The sequence below is a fragment of the Neurospora hispaniola genome, assembly GCF_033458365.1.
Source record: "Neurospora hispaniola strain FGSC 10403 chromosome Unknown B0T23scaffold_3, whole genome shotgun sequence".
In the NCBI taxonomy this organism is placed as follows: domain Eukaryota; kingdom Fungi; phylum Ascomycota; class Sordariomycetes; order Sordariales; family Sordariaceae; genus Neurospora; species Neurospora hispaniola.
The window spans coordinates 4,157,921-4,175,528 of record NW_026944408.1 but is presented as its reverse complement, the minus strand read 5'-3'; the positions used below and the strand labels follow the sequence as shown (position 1 = coordinate 4,175,528).

The 17,608-nt window shown below is 48.8% G+C and overlaps 6 protein-coding genes across 6 annotated transcripts; 2 read left to right on the top strand and 4 right to left on the bottom strand.

The window, feature by feature from the left end:
* Positions 1-1,780: 1,780 nt before the first annotated feature.
* On the bottom strand, positions 1,781-3,889 carry B0T23DRAFT_395201 (uncharacterized protein; the record flags this gene model as incomplete). The annotated part of the gene is made up of 3 exons (XM_062838173.1): positions 1,781-1,801; positions 2,000-2,299; positions 3,848-3,889. The coding sequence occupies 3 exons, from the start codon at positions 3,887-3,889 to the stop codon at positions 1,781-1,783; spliced, it is 363 nt and encodes a 120-aa protein (XP_062694591.1).
* A 635-nt stretch (positions 3,890-4,524) lies between these two features.
* On the top strand, positions 4,525-6,972 carry B0T23DRAFT_378342 (uncharacterized protein). Its single transcript, XM_062837088.1, has 3 exons — positions 4,525-5,419; positions 5,480-5,620; positions 5,686-6,972. Exons 1-3 carry the CDS (start codon positions 4,874-4,876, stop codon positions 6,691-6,693), a joined length of 1,695 nt encoding a protein of 564 aa, XP_062694590.1. The 5' UTR covers positions 4,525-4,873; the 3' UTR covers positions 6,694-6,972.
* On the bottom strand, positions 6,959-9,473 carry B0T23DRAFT_378339 (uncharacterized protein). Its single transcript, XM_062837087.1, has 4 exons — positions 8,722-9,473; positions 8,640-8,658; positions 8,458-8,562; positions 6,959-8,360 (listed from the first exon to the last, which is right to left on the bottom strand). Exons 1-4 carry the CDS (start codon positions 9,059-9,061, stop codon positions 7,457-7,459), a joined length of 1,368 nt encoding a protein of 455 aa, XP_062694589.1. The 5' UTR covers positions 9,062-9,473; the 3' UTR covers positions 6,959-7,456.
* A 284-nt stretch (positions 9,474-9,757) lies between these two features.
* Positions 9,758-11,228, top strand: B0T23DRAFT_453054 (uncharacterized protein). The gene is made up of 3 exons (XM_062841161.1): positions 9,758-9,856; positions 9,920-10,470; positions 10,542-11,228. Exons 1-3 carry the CDS (start codon positions 9,847-9,849, stop codon positions 11,103-11,105), a joined length of 1,125 nt encoding a protein of 374 aa, XP_062694588.1. The 5' UTR covers positions 9,758-9,846; the 3' UTR covers positions 11,106-11,228.
* Positions 11,229-11,230: 2 nt separating this feature from the next.
* On the bottom strand, positions 11,231-13,228 carry B0T23DRAFT_453053 (mitochondrial carrier domain-containing protein). The gene is made up of 2 exons (XM_062841160.1): positions 12,514-13,228; positions 11,231-12,303 (listed from the first exon to the last, which is right to left on the bottom strand). The coding sequence occupies exons 1-2, from the start codon at positions 12,808-12,810 to the stop codon at positions 11,299-11,301; spliced, it is 1,302 nt and encodes a 433-aa protein (XP_062694587.1). The 5' UTR covers positions 12,811-13,228; the 3' UTR covers positions 11,231-11,298.
* Positions 13,229-14,071: 843 nt separating this feature from the next.
* B0T23DRAFT_403928 (uncharacterized protein) lies at positions 14,072-17,396 on the bottom strand (the record flags this gene model as incomplete). The annotated part of the gene is made up of 5 exons (XM_062838826.1): positions 14,072-15,202; positions 15,431-16,494; positions 16,569-16,630; positions 16,794-17,057; positions 17,275-17,396. The coding sequence occupies 5 exons, from the start codon at positions 17,394-17,396 to the stop codon at positions 14,072-14,074; spliced, it is 2,643 nt and encodes an 880-aa protein (XP_062694586.1).
* Between the last annotated feature and the right edge of the window lie 212 nt (positions 17,397-17,608).

The following is a 17,608-nucleotide window of genomic DNA, read 5'->3' as shown; positions in this document are numbered from 1 at the left end:
ATTCTACTTTTATAATTTTACGAGCTGTTTATTTAGTATTTCGTGCAAATTATAGTTCCTTGGGAATAATTAGCATCCTTTACCTCTCCCTTATTTCGTATATTTCGAAGCTAGTTAGCTGCTACTTATTTAACTATTGTATTAACCGGCCTACTAATAAGGTTCGACTATTATTAAAAAAGTAGTAGTACTAAAGGTATTTACAAGGTAGCTACCACCGATAGTAGAACTTATACTTGTATTCAGCTTCCTCTTAATCGTATGTTCGTATACTATTTAGTAGTTGGATAACAATAACCCTAGATAGATTAGGAAGGCTACGAATTAGATATTTCCTTATAATGTATAGCCGCTTATTATTACGAACTTTAAGTAATAATAGCCTTTGTACTGGCTTAGGGAAGCGGTTAAGGCCCGGAAAGTTAGTAATAATATAAATAGAATAACGAAAGTCGTTCTTTACTTTGGCCGCCTTATTAAAATACCGGCTATTGATTATTATTATATATTTAATAATACTAAATAGTGAAAACTACTATAAAATAAGTTTATTTTGGTACTTTAAAGTAGAATAGTAGTTTTTAAAAGGGTTAGTTATTATTATTTATTATTTGAAAGAGGTTAGTAAAAATATATATTGAAAGAGGCGTTTAGGGGTTAATATTATTTATAATAAGAGAGGCGAATATTTACGAACGTAATTCGCCCATTACTTCTTATACAATACTTAATGCTTATTAATATACCCTTATACGGTATTAATTACAAGTAAACTAGTAAGAGCGGCATTTATCGACTCATTATAAATCACTTTAGATTGCTAATACTTAATAGTTTTAAATATATATTGTAGATAGGTTTTATATTTGTTACTAGCTAATTTACACTTTAGTATTTATTTTGCGTAGATGTAGTATAGAAGGTAGTCGATTTTTAAATTAGGAAAGGCTATTCTAATAGCCTTTTACTTAATAGCGGAGTTATTAGTAAGAAAGTAATAAAGTGGCTATAGGCGATCCTCTCCGCAATACTCAATTACCTATCCACGTAGTATAGACAATATAATAGCTATAATATTACTATTAAACTTCGTTATTAAAAAGTAGTTATAAGGAAGCTAATAATTATATTCGTTTCTTATAAGGATTATATATAGAAGCTACCCAAACTAATTAATATAGTACGTAACGTCTATAAGTATAAGGTAGCCGCGCTAATAAAGCGTTTTAAATTAGTTTAAGGAGGTAAAGACGAAACTACGGAATATAATTTAATTAACCTTATAGTCAACCTCAATTGCCCTATAGAATTAAGAAATGTTTTATCCCTTATCCGTTGTGGTTATAATCCTTTGAATTAAATGCTTTGAAACTTTATTAATTTGACAATTAGGTAAAAAAGCAGTATTAATTCTCTGCGGATTAGGGTGCCGCTGCCGATATATTTTACCGGCGTTAATTATATTTTATTAAATAAATTAATAACCGCCGGCAATACGTACATCTCTCCCTACATTAATATTATAGCTATTATTACTACGAAAGAACCGTAGAATTATTACTGGAGGGTAGTTTCGTATAGTCTTGTTAATAGCTAATCGTATTAGCACTTTAGGCTTTTTTATTTAATTATAAATATTAAGAATATAAGAATAATAACGCCTGGGGTCTATAAGCTTGAAGATAATAGTACTATTAGGGTACTAGATGCGCTTTACTGTAACTAGGCAACTATAATACTCATACGTCGATTTCATACGTATGTTCTTAGATTCGTACTTTTACTTCCGTAGCTTTAAAGGCTATAACCGATAGTATAAATACTAATGAAAATCCCCGTCCAATTGCCTAGTAAAAGGGTCGTGATAGTAATATATAATGCCATTGGAAGTATAGATATTATTGAAGAAGTCGCTATAGCGAGACTATAGATAAGTCTCGTCGAATATTATAATAATAGTAGTATCGAAGAAGAAGTAATGCTTTTTAGCTAAATCTACTAGTATTGAGAAGAAGGCAGGCGCTGGTTCTTGCGCGTAGGGCTCAGTAGTAATAGGCTTAGTAGTAATAGGCTTAGTAGTACCGGGCTTAGCGGTAATAGGCTTAGCGGTAACGGGCTTAATGGTAACGGGCTCAGCGGTAATGGGCTTAGCGGTACTAGGCTTAGCGGCACCGGGCTTAGCGGCACCGGGCTCAACGGCACCGGGCTTAGCGGCACCGGGCTTAATAGTAACGGGCTTAGCGGTAATGGGCTTAGTGGTAACGGGTTCGGCGGTAACGGGCTCTATAGTGATAAGAATCTATTAGAATTAGTAAATTCGGAAAATAAGAGTCTATACTATATTTAAATCCCAAAGCTTCTATAAACTCCTAAATATTTTCGATAACTATATTAAATATATTTTTATTATCGATTTATATTTTGCTAAGAAGCGTATTACCTCCTCTTAATTTATATTCGAATAGGAGCTCGTCGAAAAAATCGTCATCGAAGCCATCCTCCCAATTTAGTAGTACGAATTTAAGAAGCCGGTCGTGGTTATTATCGGCAATATTATTAGCAATATCGATAGCGAAATGATTATTATTAATAGGAACGTTATTAATACGATTAATAATAAAACTTTAATCTTCTTATATAGGATCCATTGTGAACTAAAACGATGTTGATATTGATAGGGATTGTTGTAGTTTGTGTTAGTATAATAGAACGCGTCTTCGTATTGTAGTTAGTAAATTAGAGATAAAATTAAATGTGTTTCTTATATTGTAGTAGAAATTAGTTAAATACGTAGTATCCGTATTTATTAGTTTAAATAATTGTTTTTTTAGTATAAGTACGCTATCGCTATTATTAGGCTAACTTGTATAGCGTATATTTAATAAAAATAAGCGCTAGAATTTGTAATATCCGTAATTATATTAAACCTGAAGCAATTTAATTGTACTTAACGCTAATCATATAGTTTAAGTATCTTCTATTCGCAGTCAAATTTATATTAATTTCTATGGCAGAATGGTAGTACTGTTGTGTTGTGTTTCTGGTAGCCGTAATGTTCTAGTAGTGTATTGTATTTTGGTGCGCGTCGCTAATATAGCGTATGTCATTTGATATTTTTTCGATTTTTTTCTTTCCCCTGGTCCAAGAGCCCCCTTGTCGGAACCCATGCGAGTGTGAGTGGGTTCTAAGCGTAATAAGCGATTCCCATCTTCTTAGGAAGCATCTCACGGAATATCTCCACCTCTCGCCGTCGTCGTCGCCAACCAGCTATGTGGTCTATTGTCTATGGTTCTTCGTGGCCCAGCAAAGCTATTTCGGCCTTGGAAATGCTGCAAGTTGGAGACCAGGGCTGCTCTTGCAAAGCTAGATAAGCAGGGGTTTCCACTTATGCAGGCTTGACAGCTACTGTGCTATGTACTATGTCGAGGTACAGCATCACAAAACGTTCGTCACATGGCAACACCACAACCAACACATCACGGCCACTTTTGACGGCGATACAAGCTACATAGCAAAAACAGAGCAGGGTCGTGGGCTCTCGCGTTGATCATCAAGTATTGACATCTTGGATGAACTTCCATCGAACCCTCACGCCGCCAGAAGGGCCAAGATGGAAACCTACCTATCCGTGCCTGGTCTTTACACTGCATACAAGGATCGTCCCCCCACACCACACATTCGCTGTGGATGTGTTCCAACAGTGCGGTAAGCGGAAGCGCACGGTCCTCACATCATGGCATGTTTGAATTTAAACCCACAGAAACAGTGGTTCATCCAACCAGCTGACCGTGCCAGGAATCACAATGTTTTCTGCCATGGCTCGACCTGGAGACGACCAGCTACATACCCAACCTCGAACCGTGAAAGCTGAAGAGGTGAAGATGGTCATGTTCGCTCTTCACGGGATGGGGATGAGATCAGCTTCAAGCCAGGGGACGTCTCCTGGGTTTCGCTTCAGCGTTTGTACTCTACACTCCATGCCTTGATGTGTGGTGAACTGGGGAGAAGAAGCTGGGAATGCAAATCTCGGAATGGAGTGCCCTTTTGCTGCCTCTATGTAAGTAATGCTGAGGTGGTACTCTCCGCGCCGGTTGATACCTATCCCCACGTTGCTCTGCTACCATTTTCGCCGGAGGACTCAACGGCAAGCATAAGCCGCCGTCTCTAGCGGGAGACTAGGAACACGGCATGCTTGATGTGGAGGCATATGGCATGGGTTTGCAGTGATATGCCGCGCTTTTCCCACCATTTTACGATCTGCTTTCCCTATCCGACAATTGTCTCGTAGCTGGTCTCCTCCTGGTCACTTTTTGACACATCACGATACGACCGACAGTCATTCAGGTGGAATCGACAGTACGCCCATTGTCTCTGCAATCACTGGTTACCGACGCCGGCACACGGAATCTATACATCCTGCAAGTACACTGTCATTCTCGGATCGTACCGAACCATGGTCTATTGCGGCAAAGCCTCCCAGGGGTGCCAGAACTGTCGAACCAGGAGAATCAAGGTATGTGCCGCCCTATCCTTATACATGCCCGCTCCCACACAACACCTTCAAGCCCCAGCACTGTCTCACAAGGTGCAACGAGCAAATATCTACAAAGTCCAAAGTACCCATTGTCCATGTTGAGGCGTTACATTATGGGGATCATCCTTTGCTTATAGCCGAGCCCCAGCCCATAAGGGCTCCAGGTCACAACAACACAAAACATATATATATCCCGATCTCCTGCATCACTCTATCGACAAGTCACTTGGTTGCTGATATCCTTCCTCTGCTTTATAGTGTGATAAGATTCAACCACAATGCACCCAATGCATCCGAGTGGGCAAGAGCTGTCCCGGCTATAGGGACCAGTTGTCGTTGATGTTTCGAGATGAGAGCACCAAGGTTATCCAGAAGGCACACGCTCAGTGGGGGATTTCAGACCTCCCGGATTCCGCGGATTCGCCTTCCAGCTCTTCGTCATCTTCATCTTCGTCTTCATCGTCAACTCCCTCTCCCAAGAGCGTCGTCTCCAGTCGAAGCTACTTCTCCACAAGACCGCGGTTCAAGTTATCAGCATCACCCGAACACAGTCTTACAAGGCTACCCCAAGAGATCTACGCCACTAAGGACGACCAGGCCATCCAGTTTTACGTCGAGCATTATGTGGTGGGACATCCGGACGAACCTACCGCGGCACATGAGCTGCGGATGGTGGAATGGATTCATGCCCCTGAGTTTCGGGACATGATGGCAGCCGTAGGATTGGCGAGTATGTCCAACCTCACTGGCAACAAAGCATTGGTTACCATGGCGAGGCAAAAATACGGCTTGGCACTTCAACATACGGCATCCTCGATAGCAAACCCTCAGGCAATGAACTTGGATATCTCTTTACGAACTGTCATCATGCTTGCGATCTATGAAGTGAGGACTCTCTCTTATGTATCATTAATTCTTGGACGGTGTTACTAACATGTTTTTCAGGTAATCCGAAACAAAGGTCGACCAACCGAGGCGGTGCGAACCCACTTGATGGGAGCCACAGCCTTACTCAGTAACTTTCTATGTATTCCTAACTTACCTCAAGATCTGATGCGTGGTTTCCTACAACTATGTCTTGCCCTGGTACCCTCAACCCCCCAACTTCAACCCATTCTACCGATTCTCAGTTAGACTAACACAACCACCAGCTCAACCCATTCTACGTCGGCAACCTCGCCCTCCCACCTGCCTACAGCGGCTGGTTCGATTTATGCAACCGCCTCGCCGCACCCTCCGACAAACCCGCCGTCGAGATCCTCGACATCGCCACTCGCTTGCTCGAGCTAAATGCCTACCTAAACAACTACGCCCTCATCGACGGACGGCCCAAAACCTCGCAAATCATCCGGAGCGCCCTCGCCATCGACGCCGAGCTCGACGCCTGGGAACGCCAGCACAGCCAAGGAAGTGTCAGCTCCATATGGACCGTCCTCGAAGAACGCTGCGCCCCCGGCTTCTTCCCTTCCGACGGCGTCTTCGAAGATAGCTACCATGTTTATGCCGACCATTGGGTCGCCCGCGGCTGGAACCACCAGCGCTGGCTGCGGCTGCTCACGTGTCGGCTGCTGATCGAGTTTAGCGATCGATACCCGGTGAGCTGTGCGCAAGTGTTTTCTCCCGCCAACATGGCGGCGGAACAGCAGAACATCCTTGCCACCATTCGGCGTATTGCGCGCGACTTGTTGGTTTCCATCCCGACGCATTACCGACACCCGAGGCTGGAAAGGCAGCATCGAGATTATATCGATATGACGAGTGGAGGGGCGGGAATGGGCGTGGTGGGTTTGCCGAATTTGCTGTTCCAGATACAAGTGGCTGGGTCAGCACCGGGTGTGCCAAGACATTATACGGTGTTTGCCCGAAATATGCTCGAGACTATTTTTGCGGATACTGGGATGTTGCAGGCGCGAGGGTTGGCAGAGACGTTGGTGGTGGTGGATGGCGGTGTCGGAGGTAGCGGCAACAACAACAGCAACAACCACGAGGTCAAGCAAGAGAGGGCCGATACGCCGCCGGAAGGGGTGTTAACGTCGATAGAATCTCTGCCTTCATCGAGGAAAAAGGCGCCTATTGTTGTGCCGCAACCACAGACGCAGCTCGCGGGAGGGCAGCAGCTGCTTTGGTATCACGAGAGGCCGGAGGAGTCGTATTCTTGACAGGGTTGGATATTTGATATCCGGCGAAAGGGGGTGGCTTACGAAAGGAATTGGGAGTATCCAGATCAGGCGACCAGATGGGAATGGGCAAATTTTTGTAGGATTGGCGAACTTATATGGGTATATGGAAGGCTGGCAATGAGGGCCAGAAACTACCCCTTTGGATACCCAAAACAATAAATCTTCTCCCAAGTTACACTTGGCTCACTTGGGTATTATGTTCACAGCTAAAAGGAATCAAGCCGGGGTTATTGAATGACTTTTCACGGTATATATTACTGCTCATAAACCAGGCCAATGAACACCAATCGTGTCAAATAGACCAAATGTGTAATAGGCCTGTTTGATCTAAGATCCCCAAATATCCCCTACTCTCATGATCATACTCGACTGTAGACAACGCAAGAAGGCTGTTTTCAAGCCCTGCTAGCCCTCCCGATGTATCTCGTGAATGAAATACAATAAATTGCTTTTCCCAACCTTGCTCTATCTTGATCCGCCCGCTTTCTAGATTTCGCCAACTATCACAGACGCCCATGTCACCAAACCGCAAATCTATATACATACAAGATACATCCATAATGCCTCTACTTCTCCTCTCTTCTCGGACCGAGGTGGCTGAGACTCAAGCAGCTAGCCAGTCGCGCTCTGGCCTCTCTGGACCCTGTTTTTTCTTTTTTCTTCACTCCATCTCAACTCCCACACTGTCTCGCACACACAACAGTCGCAGACTGATAGACGAGCAAACTTAGCCACGGCACTCCTAGTCCTGGTTAATCTCGCTCCCATCCACCCTGCTCTTATACTTCTCCGCCTTGACCTTCCTGTCCGGCGCCCACGTGCTCGCCTCTCCAAAGTTGGGATCACTCTCGTCATACCCGCCCAACTCCCTCCTGACCTTGAGGACCTGCTCCCTCATCCTTCTCGCGCACTCGATCCTGATCTTCTGCGCCTCCTCTGAATACTTGAGCTGCTCAGGCAAGTCACCCAGCAACCTCGGCTTGCTGCTGCTGTTCTCCACAGTAACCAACTCCTTCCCCTTGGCAGCCTTCGCAGCAGCCTTTACCTCTTCCTCCTCTTGTTGGCGCACCCTCTCCACCTCCCTTCTCCACCTCCTCCGCAAATCCCCAAACTCCCTCTCGTAATCCACCACCTCCCCAAACGCCACCCTGATCTTCTTGCCGATCCTCGGCAGGAAGCGCGGGAACCCGCGCTCCTCGTTCATCACGTGCTGCGTACCATCGATGAACATGGGCACCACGTCGGGAGCCGGCTCGCTCTCGAGAATCAGGCGCGCAACGCCCCACTTGAAGTACCGCAGATCGACCTGCGGGTGCTGGTGGACCAAGCCCTCGGGAAAGACGTGCACCCACGAGTGTCGGTTGCGAGTGTAGATGGAGGGGGCGGGGTGGGAGTCGGAGCCGGTGGTGGAGTAGGTGAGGGTGCCGATGGTGAAGGGGTCGGGGATGTCGACTGCTGAAGGGGTCGAGAGGGAAGTAACGGGAGAGGTCAGCGGCGCGGGGGAGAAGCCGGGTTGTGTGAAAGGTTGGGAGGATAGGAGGCGGATGGCTTGCGTTAGGGAGGGCTGGAAGAGACCGCCGTGCGGGGAGTGTTTGAGGCGGTGGCAGGGGAGGACTTGACCGGCTGTGAAGAAGGCGGAGAATGTTCTGTGAAGGAGGTTAGGATCAGATAAGATGAGATGGGATGAGATAGGATGGGATGGGACGGGGTCAGGGATGAGGGAGTTGGAAGAAGAAGACGTACGGGTTGGCGAAGCAAATGTCATGAGCGGCCAGTGTCCAGCGGAGATTGTTCGGGTTGAAGGCGTAACTTAATGGGAGGACACCCCATACTACCGGGTCATCGAGACTGCATAATGTCATCACACATGTGAGCTTTGGTGTTCTGGGTTGACTGTCTGAAGCTCACGGACTTGAGGCACTCACACACTGATATGGTTGGAGACTGCAATTTAGACTGTTAGCATGGACATTTCCACATGTAGTAGAACTTTATTCATTAACGCACCTGTAAGAAGTCCACGCTCTCTCCTCTCCGGATCTTCGCGACTGTCTAGAAGCTGCTTGAACCTGTCGAGGCCCTTGACTTCAATGTCGTTGAAGCCGTACAAGAATGTCCTGGAGATGATACCCGTCAGGCCCATAATCATCACCGACGCAATTCGCGATGGGAGATTAGGGCTGTGAGGCGCTTGTGCGTGGTTCTGTATTTGCTGCTGTTGCTGTTGCTGCGGCGAGGCCATCGTGCTGCTGGTGGTGGTGGCGGTGGTGCCATGAGAGCCAGTGGCAGCATCTGCAGCCGGTGCTGGTGGTTTATAATTTGCCGACGACGTCATATTGGACGACATTCCCGAAAAGGGCGAGAGTGACGGTCAAGGTATCACTCTGTTCTGGTAGGAATCAAGAGAAAGCAGCGAGTGGCGCGGTATAAAAAAAAAGAGAAGTGTTGTGACCAATGTAGGTATTTTGAAATTTTTATCACGAGTCAAGCCCGGCTTCTTTTCATCGTTTTTGCCATCCGCAGAAAGTCAGGTCAACTGGAGTGGAACATGGAGCAAGCGGTCGATCCCATGGATAGCCGTCCCCGCGACAATCAACACGAAAGCAGTGGGAAGAGAATGATACCAGGTTTGGAATTAATTGGAAAAACGCCAGATATCTAGGGTAGGTTACATGACAATGAGAATTGTTGAGGCGAAAAAACATTCGACTTTATTTCGGTCCTTCCCCCGTCTCTTCCATTTTCCCAACTTTCTGCAATGGAAACCAAGAGGCGGGAGGCGATCGGCGTCACAGCGCACAGCAGACCTAACGAACCCTCATCCCGTCCGTCCGCTGTAAAATCCGACGGGCCAACGATTTCAGCATGTGCCTGACAGGGTCACCACAGTGGACAAGTCTTCCCCACAATCCCCTAATCCACTCCACAAGAGCCGCGTCCACTGGCGCCCGCGCAAACAGTGTGGGCCTGGGGAACTGCTGTTGTGCTGCAATTGTTAGGTCCCTGCCTGGGGCTGTTCAGAGGGAACTTCGCGACTTCTCATCTTCCTGTGACCTCACGACTGCCCGACTGCTTCTCCAAAACTTTTACCAAAACATCAACAGACCTCATTGAACGAGCATAGCCAACAACATGTCACACAGTAAGCCCGCCCCTCCAATCCTTCTACCACACATCTGAGACGTTCAAGACTCTGACCTGTCAGGCAAAAGAAACACCAGTCGACCCGTCTTTACCTCGCACGAGCGGCAGCTAGCTAAAGCCGCCTGGACCGCCTCATCCGCCCGTCTCTCGCGCGAATCCTTCCTGCCGTTTGCGTCATGCTCTCTCTGCCTCGAAACCGCCATCGACCCGGTCGCCTGTCTGCACGGCGACATTTTCTGCCGCGAATGCGCTCTGACCAACATCCTGGCGCAAAAGCGAGAGATCAAGCGCGCCGAGAAGCTGCGGGAGCAGGAGGAGAAAGAAGCAGCTGAGGAGCAAGCAAGAAGAGATGCCGAGGCACAGGAGAGGGCGATTAGAGAGTTCGAGCTTACGCAGGCCGGATTGTCGATTCAGAGAGGCAATGGCAATGGGGATGATAAGCGGGACATCACATTACCAAAAACCGAATCGACATCAACTAAGAATGGAGATGAGAAGAGGATAGAAGAAAAGAGGGGAGAGAAACGCAAGTTTTCTCTGGACGGAGACGAGGTTGCGAGGATTGCTGAAGAGGAGCGAGCCAAAGCAAGGAGAGCCATTGAAGACGAAAAGGTATGCCTCCCCTTGCTTTTTCCACCCTATATCGATCGCGCTCCATACTAACTTGTCTTGTTCCGTAACAGGCCTCGAAACCCAAACTCCCTTCCTTCTGGTCGCCCTCCGTAACTCCCTCCTCGAACTCCAAAGACATCCTCCACGATATCAAGAAGAAAGTCAAAACCCAACCGACATGTCCCGCCGCGCCCGAAGACAGACCGCACTTTTACTCGCTCCACACGCTTGTCGCTATCAACTTCACGGAAGAGGAGGACTCGAGCACGAAAACCAAGACGAGGATATGTCCCGCCTGCAAGAAGGCGCTGTCGAATTCGTCGCGAGCAACTCTGGCGAAGCCATGTGGCCATGTGCTTTGTAAGAACTGCGTCGACAAGTTCATGAAGCCTACGGGGCATCATGATCCGCATGCGCCGGATGTAGATCCCGATGCTATCGTGTGCTATGTCTGCGATACGGAGTTGACGGAGAAGAAAGAGTCGAGTAGTAAAAAGGGGAAAGAAGGGAAGAAGGAGAAGAAAGAGAAGGAGACGATAAAACCTGGGTTGGTGGAACTGAGGCGCGAAGGTACGGGGTTCTCAGCTGGAGGCACGAATCAGGTCAAGAAAGACGGAGTCGGCTTCGCGTGTTAAGTTCTGCCCTTAGACATTCACGTTCACCATCACCCTCACAGATATGTATACCCTCAGCCAAAAGAGACAAAGATTTAGTTCAAAACGTGCTCATCCCTAATAAATACACACATACGCCTATACGCCACCCTATGCAGCCGCGCATTGTTACACCGACACCCACCATCATGATCAACCCAACACCTCTTCACTCCTACTCAACCTTCCCCTTTCCAAGAACCCCAGCCATTGCCAGTGTCTGCCTCAACCCCCTCTGCCTCAACATCTGCGCGGCCAAAGTCGCAAGCATATAATACCTGCTCATATCCCCTCCGGCTTTCTTCGCTCTCTTGCTCACGCTCTCCCTGATCTTTCTATAATCCTTCAACGCCGCCACCACAGCAAAGTACAGCTGTATGATCAACCCATGGATGATATCCTTTGACAACATGGTCAAGCCATGGTTGAAGAACGCCTTGAGCAATTCCCCTCCAATGCCATCGTACAGGGCTTTAACACCCTCGGTTTCTGCTATTCGGCGGACCGTGGAGAAGATGGTTTCCCTTCTCCTTCCCGTAGTAGCTGCTGCTTTCTTCACCTTCTTCATTTCCCCCTCCATTTCCTTCTCCTTCCCCTTACTAATATTATCCCTCGATGCCGATGCCGACGAAGGCGCCGCAGAAACCTGCACCCTCGCCTTGGCAATCTGGAACGGATACGTCACGCTCGTAGCCATGACCTTGCTCAGCGCCGCAATCACAAACGTGATGGCTCTCCCTGGTTCTTCCCAGTTTTCCCTCGAAACCAACATCCGCTTCAGAATCTGCTGAAGGAAAAAGGTCATGCTGGGGTTGAGCGTCAATACCAGGCTGGCGGAGTATCCAGCCCATAGCCCATTGAGCAAGCCGCGCTCGCGGTAGATGGAAATGATGGTTTCGGTGAAGGAGAGGTCTGGTGCAGCCGCAGCCGGGGGGGAACTTGGTCGTCGTCGGACTGGGCTGTTGCCGTCGGTAGGGGTAGACGGGTTACTACTTCGTGATGCAGAAGAAGAGGAGGAGGAGGAGGAGGAAATCAGGTTGGCTGTCTGGCGGCGCGTAACGACATTGGAGACGGGCGTGGTGAATAACTTTGCGCAGGCGCCGGCCGCGGCGCCGACGGCGAGTTCCTCGAGGATTTTGAGGTAGGGTTCGTTGACGCGGAGGCGTTTGGCGCGGAACCACTGTTTTTTTTGTCGTCATTTTATTAGCATCATCTGACTTTTTACCTTCTGCTCCCTTTTCTTTTTTTTCTCTCTTTTCCTTTTTCTTTTTCTCTTTCTCCCCCCTTACTTCCCCTTCCTTACAGCACCATCACCACCACCACCACCACCACCACCTCCTTCCACCATAGGGGAACCAAAATAAAAAGAGAAAAAAAGAAAAAAACATACCGTATAAAACAAGAAGAACAAAAAACTATCCGCGGCACTCTTGCCCAAATCCGGCCCCAAACCCGCAAAGAACGCCTTGAGCCCCCCTTCCCTCTCGTAAATCGCTTGGAACGCATCCCAAACCCCCTGGTACCCGTCCTCGGGCCCAATGGCCCCGTCGGCGCGCAGTTGGCGTTGTACTTTCAGGCGCGTATTGACGAGGTCGAGCGGGTAGGTAGTCAAGGTGGAGATGATGGTACCGCCGGCGCCGGAGGCGGCGTGCCCTAGGGAGGGGAGGAGTTTGGATGCTCGGGGCATTTTTGTGTCTGTCTCTCTCTCTCTGGTGGTGGAGATTGTTGTTGTAAACTAGGCTAGGTTAGGTTAGGGTAGGCTAAGGGGAACTGCTGGTGGTGGTGATGGGTTAAGTGATGATGGTGTGGAACAAAGAAGTAAGAAATCTAGAGCGGTAAGTTAGTTGGTGAGAGGAGGGGAGGGGATAAAAGTGGAATGGGAATTTGACGTTGGCTAGATGGAAAGAATGTTACGTGAACAACAGGAGCACCGCTGGTAAGAAAAGAGAACCAAGCGAACAACGAAGACACGGCAGAAAATCAATATAAAAATCGATGATGATAGGTAAGTAACAATGATGCGAGAAAGGAAGAAGACCTGGGGTTGGACAATGTCGGGCAGATGCCGAGGTCTAGAACTACACTATGTAGCCTTGCTGAAGGTGTGGGCGCGATCCGACGTCATCCCGTCCTTGGCGCACATGGGGTCTCTTGAGTGATCGGCAGTTTTTGCAGCATGTGCTATTCATTGTTTATTCCAATTCAATCCTCAAATGGTAGCAAAACATACAAGTATAAATATATGTCACTCATAAAGACACTTTATCAATACCTCGAAGAGCTATCCATCGTAGTTGAGGCATCACGCTGATCAAATTCACCCTTCTATATTTACCTCTTATCATACCGGCTGATCGCTTCGAACCCCAGTCGTGGTTCCCAAACCAAACCCACCAGGTTCGTCTTCGTATATCTGTAACTAACTGAAGACCCAAACCTACCCTATCCGCTTGAGTCGATATATTGACCAAGCAAGCCCCGTCAACACAGAACCAAAAACCAAAAGAAAAGAAGAGAAAGAAAGAAAAAGTTGCAAAAGAAGATAATACGTAAAGATAGGTCAATAGTTCCAACTGTATAGAGAACCGACCAACGCCTATGCCTTCCAAGTTCCAACCAGTGAGGTATCCGAAATGCAAAACCCGTTTGTTCCTCTGAAACTTCCAACGCCAAATGAGAAAGTAGGTATAAAGGAAAAGCAGCATAGATGTAGTGCAGTAAAAGGAACCACAGGCTCATGGTGAAAGCCCACGCAAATAACAACTGGAGATCCAAATCCCCCCAGTGTAGGACCATCGTGTAGTCGCATTTATCAAACTCAATATCCTGACTTCATATCGGATAATTCTAGGCTGCGTGGCCGTAGACTCCTTTGTCGCGAGCAGCCATGCCTCTAGTTAAGCGGAGGTGATCCAACTGCTTCGATTTACTAATTTTTCGGATGCCCTCTAGTCATCAGTACCAACCAGACTGCTCTCCTCGACCGAAGAGTCCTTGAGGCTTTTGCCTCCCACTGGGCCGTGAGTTTTCCTCGGTGAACTCACAACATCTCGTTGAGAACCTCCTTTCATTGGTGAAACGCCCATATTCGGTTGCAGGGTACGCTTCGGTACCTTGAGTATTATTCGTGGTATAGGACCAGACCGCTTGCGCTGATGATTCCTAGGGGTATGTGGAGTGTCGGGTAAACTTTGCTGTGTGCTGGTTACCGGTGACGATACTTCCGGCCGTTGGCGTGTGCCTGCTAGGGTGTTCGAAGGGGAAGCAGTGCCGCCACGGAAAACCGTACTAGAGCCGTGGCGAGGGGAGCAAGTAGGTTTGAATTGCGCTTGTTCCAGCGCACGCTGAGTTTCATGATGTTCGGTTTTATCAAACGTTGAACGAGGGGGAACCTCAGTCGCTGGGCTTGCGGACTGAGGTCCGGTTGGTTGTTTTCCTCCGCTTAAGCCCTTTTGTGCTTGTAGTCGTTGCTGATAAGCTTGGTATTCCTGACGGTACTCATCAAACTTTTCCGGGTGCTGCTGACAAGCAATGTATATCTCCCGAAGCATGTCCATTTCTTCCGGTGAGATTTCTGGACATATCTTAGCATCCATTGCGCGAACTTCGTCCGGAACATGGGGACTCAGGTGTAGAGAGTTTTGACCGGGTGATGCTGAGGACAGCCGCCGACTTGGATGTCGAGCTGGGGTCTGTGCGGCTGCTGGGCTCACAAGGTTATGCGTTCTTGGCGATCCGACTTCTGAGCCGCCTCCTCGAAGCGCGACACCAACTGAATCCTTCCGAGCGGGTGATTCGTTGTAGTAATGTTTAGTCGGTCCTGGACGGGCAACAGTCCGCTCTGCATCGCGGCTTGGAGGTTTTTGTGCGGGGTATGCCTGCCTGGGCGGCTTATGTGAGCTTGCCCCAGTTCCAGGTCTAGATGAACTTTCTGGATGAGGTGATCGGACGCTATCGTCTCTCCTAACAGGAGCAAATGTCTGTCTGAGGTATTGTTCCTTTGTGTCGGCTGGGCGCCTTGGGTCCCTGGGACTCTTCATAAAATCCGACACATGTGGCGGCAAAATTTGCCGTACCAGCTTCGGGTTCGGTGATGATTTCGAACCTAATTCAGGAGTCAAGCGCACTCGTTTTTGTCGTGATATATCCATTAGTTCCTCCTCAAGATGGTGTGTCAGCCGTTTTCGTTTCGGAGCAAAAGTACTGGATACCGTGTAGTTTTCCAGTATTGGGGATAAAGCAGTTTTAGGATTTCGATGTTGCGATGAGGGGCTATGTGGCCGAGCATCCTAAGCTCTGCTTGTCACTGATGGCCTTCGCTGCGGTGGTCCTGCAAGACTGAAAGTCGATGAACGTCGGGAAAATACTTCTTGCATGGAGACGTCAGGGTCACCGGCATGCTCCTCCTCTTGCTGATAGAGACCGGGATGGCCCTCCGGGAGCTTCTGAGCACCAAATCCAACAACCTTGAAGATGTTGAGTCGGCCGCCGTTCGTTACGGTCTGGAGTTGCTCGTGCAACCGTGCCAGCTGGTACTGCCTCTTGATCGGTGCAATGATAGGTTGAGGGACAACCGGTTGCGGTCGCCAGTTCGCCAGGGCGTTCATAACGGCAGCTGTCTCCTCGTCACTGTCCACCGCACCGGCATTCGGATCGTCGTCGTCCTCCAACGGGGCATTGGCGTCGATGGCGGCTCGTTGCTGCTTTGCTTGATTCTTCTTCTGGTATGCCACAAGGAGCATATCATACGGTAGGGATCGCCCCGGCACGGATCTCTTGGCCGACATACTGTGACTCTTGCACGTGAGCGAACGGGCACAAGGCTGCCCGTTGGGCAAGATGACACCACACTGCCTCTCAACATCCACAGGGCCCTTGGGCTTGGCGGTCTTGGGTTTCGGTTCATCCTTCTTCTTCTTGGCCTTGCCCTTCTCCAGGTCTCCCTCGGCTTTCCTTTTCTTTCCGCCGGTATCGGGCTTCTTGCCGGTAGCCTTCTTTGTCGTCTTTCCACCGTTTCCCTTTCTCTCGGTGGGCTCGTCGGCGTCGCTGTCGTCATCGTCGCGGCCCGCAGCGCCGTCGGGGTCGTTCTTGCGGGCTTCCTCCTCGCGAGCAGCCTCCTTGGCGCGCTCACGTGCCTCGCGGGCCTCCTTTTTACGTTGCGCCTTTTCCCTCTTGATACGAAGACATTCGTCGATATGCTCCTTCCCAGAGGTCCTGATGACTCCCTTCTTGCAGAGCTTGCAGTAGATCAGATCGGGAACATCGTCAAGCGGCCGGCCGGTGTCGAATGTGACTTGTGCGGGGGGGTCTAGTTGATTGATGATGGGGCTCGGAAGGGCGGCGTTCTCTTTGGCCCTTTTCTTTTCCTCGTCTATGTTTGTGTAAGCAACCGGTTAGTGGCGGAAGAGGAACAGGTTGATGGATTCGATGATATAGAGTACATACTGTCAAGCGGTGTTGTGGCTTCCTTCCAATTGCCTGGCTTGGAGAGCTTATTTGTTGGTTGCCTCTTCAGCTTGACGACATTACGGATCGCTTTTGACGAGGCAACCTTGATAGTGGTCGCCTCCTCGTCTGTTCCCTCGCACGAGCATGGTCAGCGTCGTTCTGTGGAAAGGCATCGTCTTGCGGGCGCGTCCGAAGGTGTGCCTTACCTTTGCGTGACTCTACGGCAGCCATCGCGGCGACTGTTTCCCGAGAAGGCGATTTAGAGCATGCAGTGAAAAGCTGGGGGTTGTCGATGGAGAGACGGCTGGTCGGTTGGTTGTCGCGACAAGTTGCGTTGTCGGTGGCCAGGAGACACAACGGGGAGTTGTCGTTGGAAACTGAAATGGGTTGTTGTACGGTTGTTGCAGGGCATGGATCAAGCTCGGGCAGTGCCAGTACCGACTCTTTGGTAGCGTCGAAGTCCGTCGCAGTGCGCCATGTCCGGCGCTGGTTACACTGCGGCTACAACAAATCAGGTGGAGCAGGCCCAGGCGGGCAGGTTCCAGGCACCTCTGGGCCGGCCAGGGATCAAGGCTTATCGATACGTAGCAGACGCTCCCGCCCATCCTCTTGCGGGGTGTTCCACCTTCAACAACGGGCAGCGTGGAGTTCTGGGGAACCTACACAGTAATGCAACAAGCCAACAACCTGGAAAGAACCTAACATGAAAAGGTCATTGTGTTGATAAGAGGATCGATGCCAACGAACGCGAAAGGCCGTTTGGTTTGGGATGAAAGCTCGCTTGTTTAGACAATGTACATACACCGCGTAATAATAGCCGAACATCTCATCACCAGCATGTCTCAGAACTCATGTATAACGTTGGTGCTATCTTGAATTGCAAATATACAATTCAACCCGACTAAGAGAACACCCTAAACTCCCCAGTAAACAAATACGAGAACAATGTGAATAATGAAGACTATCATCAATGTTCGCTTTAATTCAACATACATGGAAACTTCCGCTGCTAATCGTAACAATTATTTAAAGGAAAG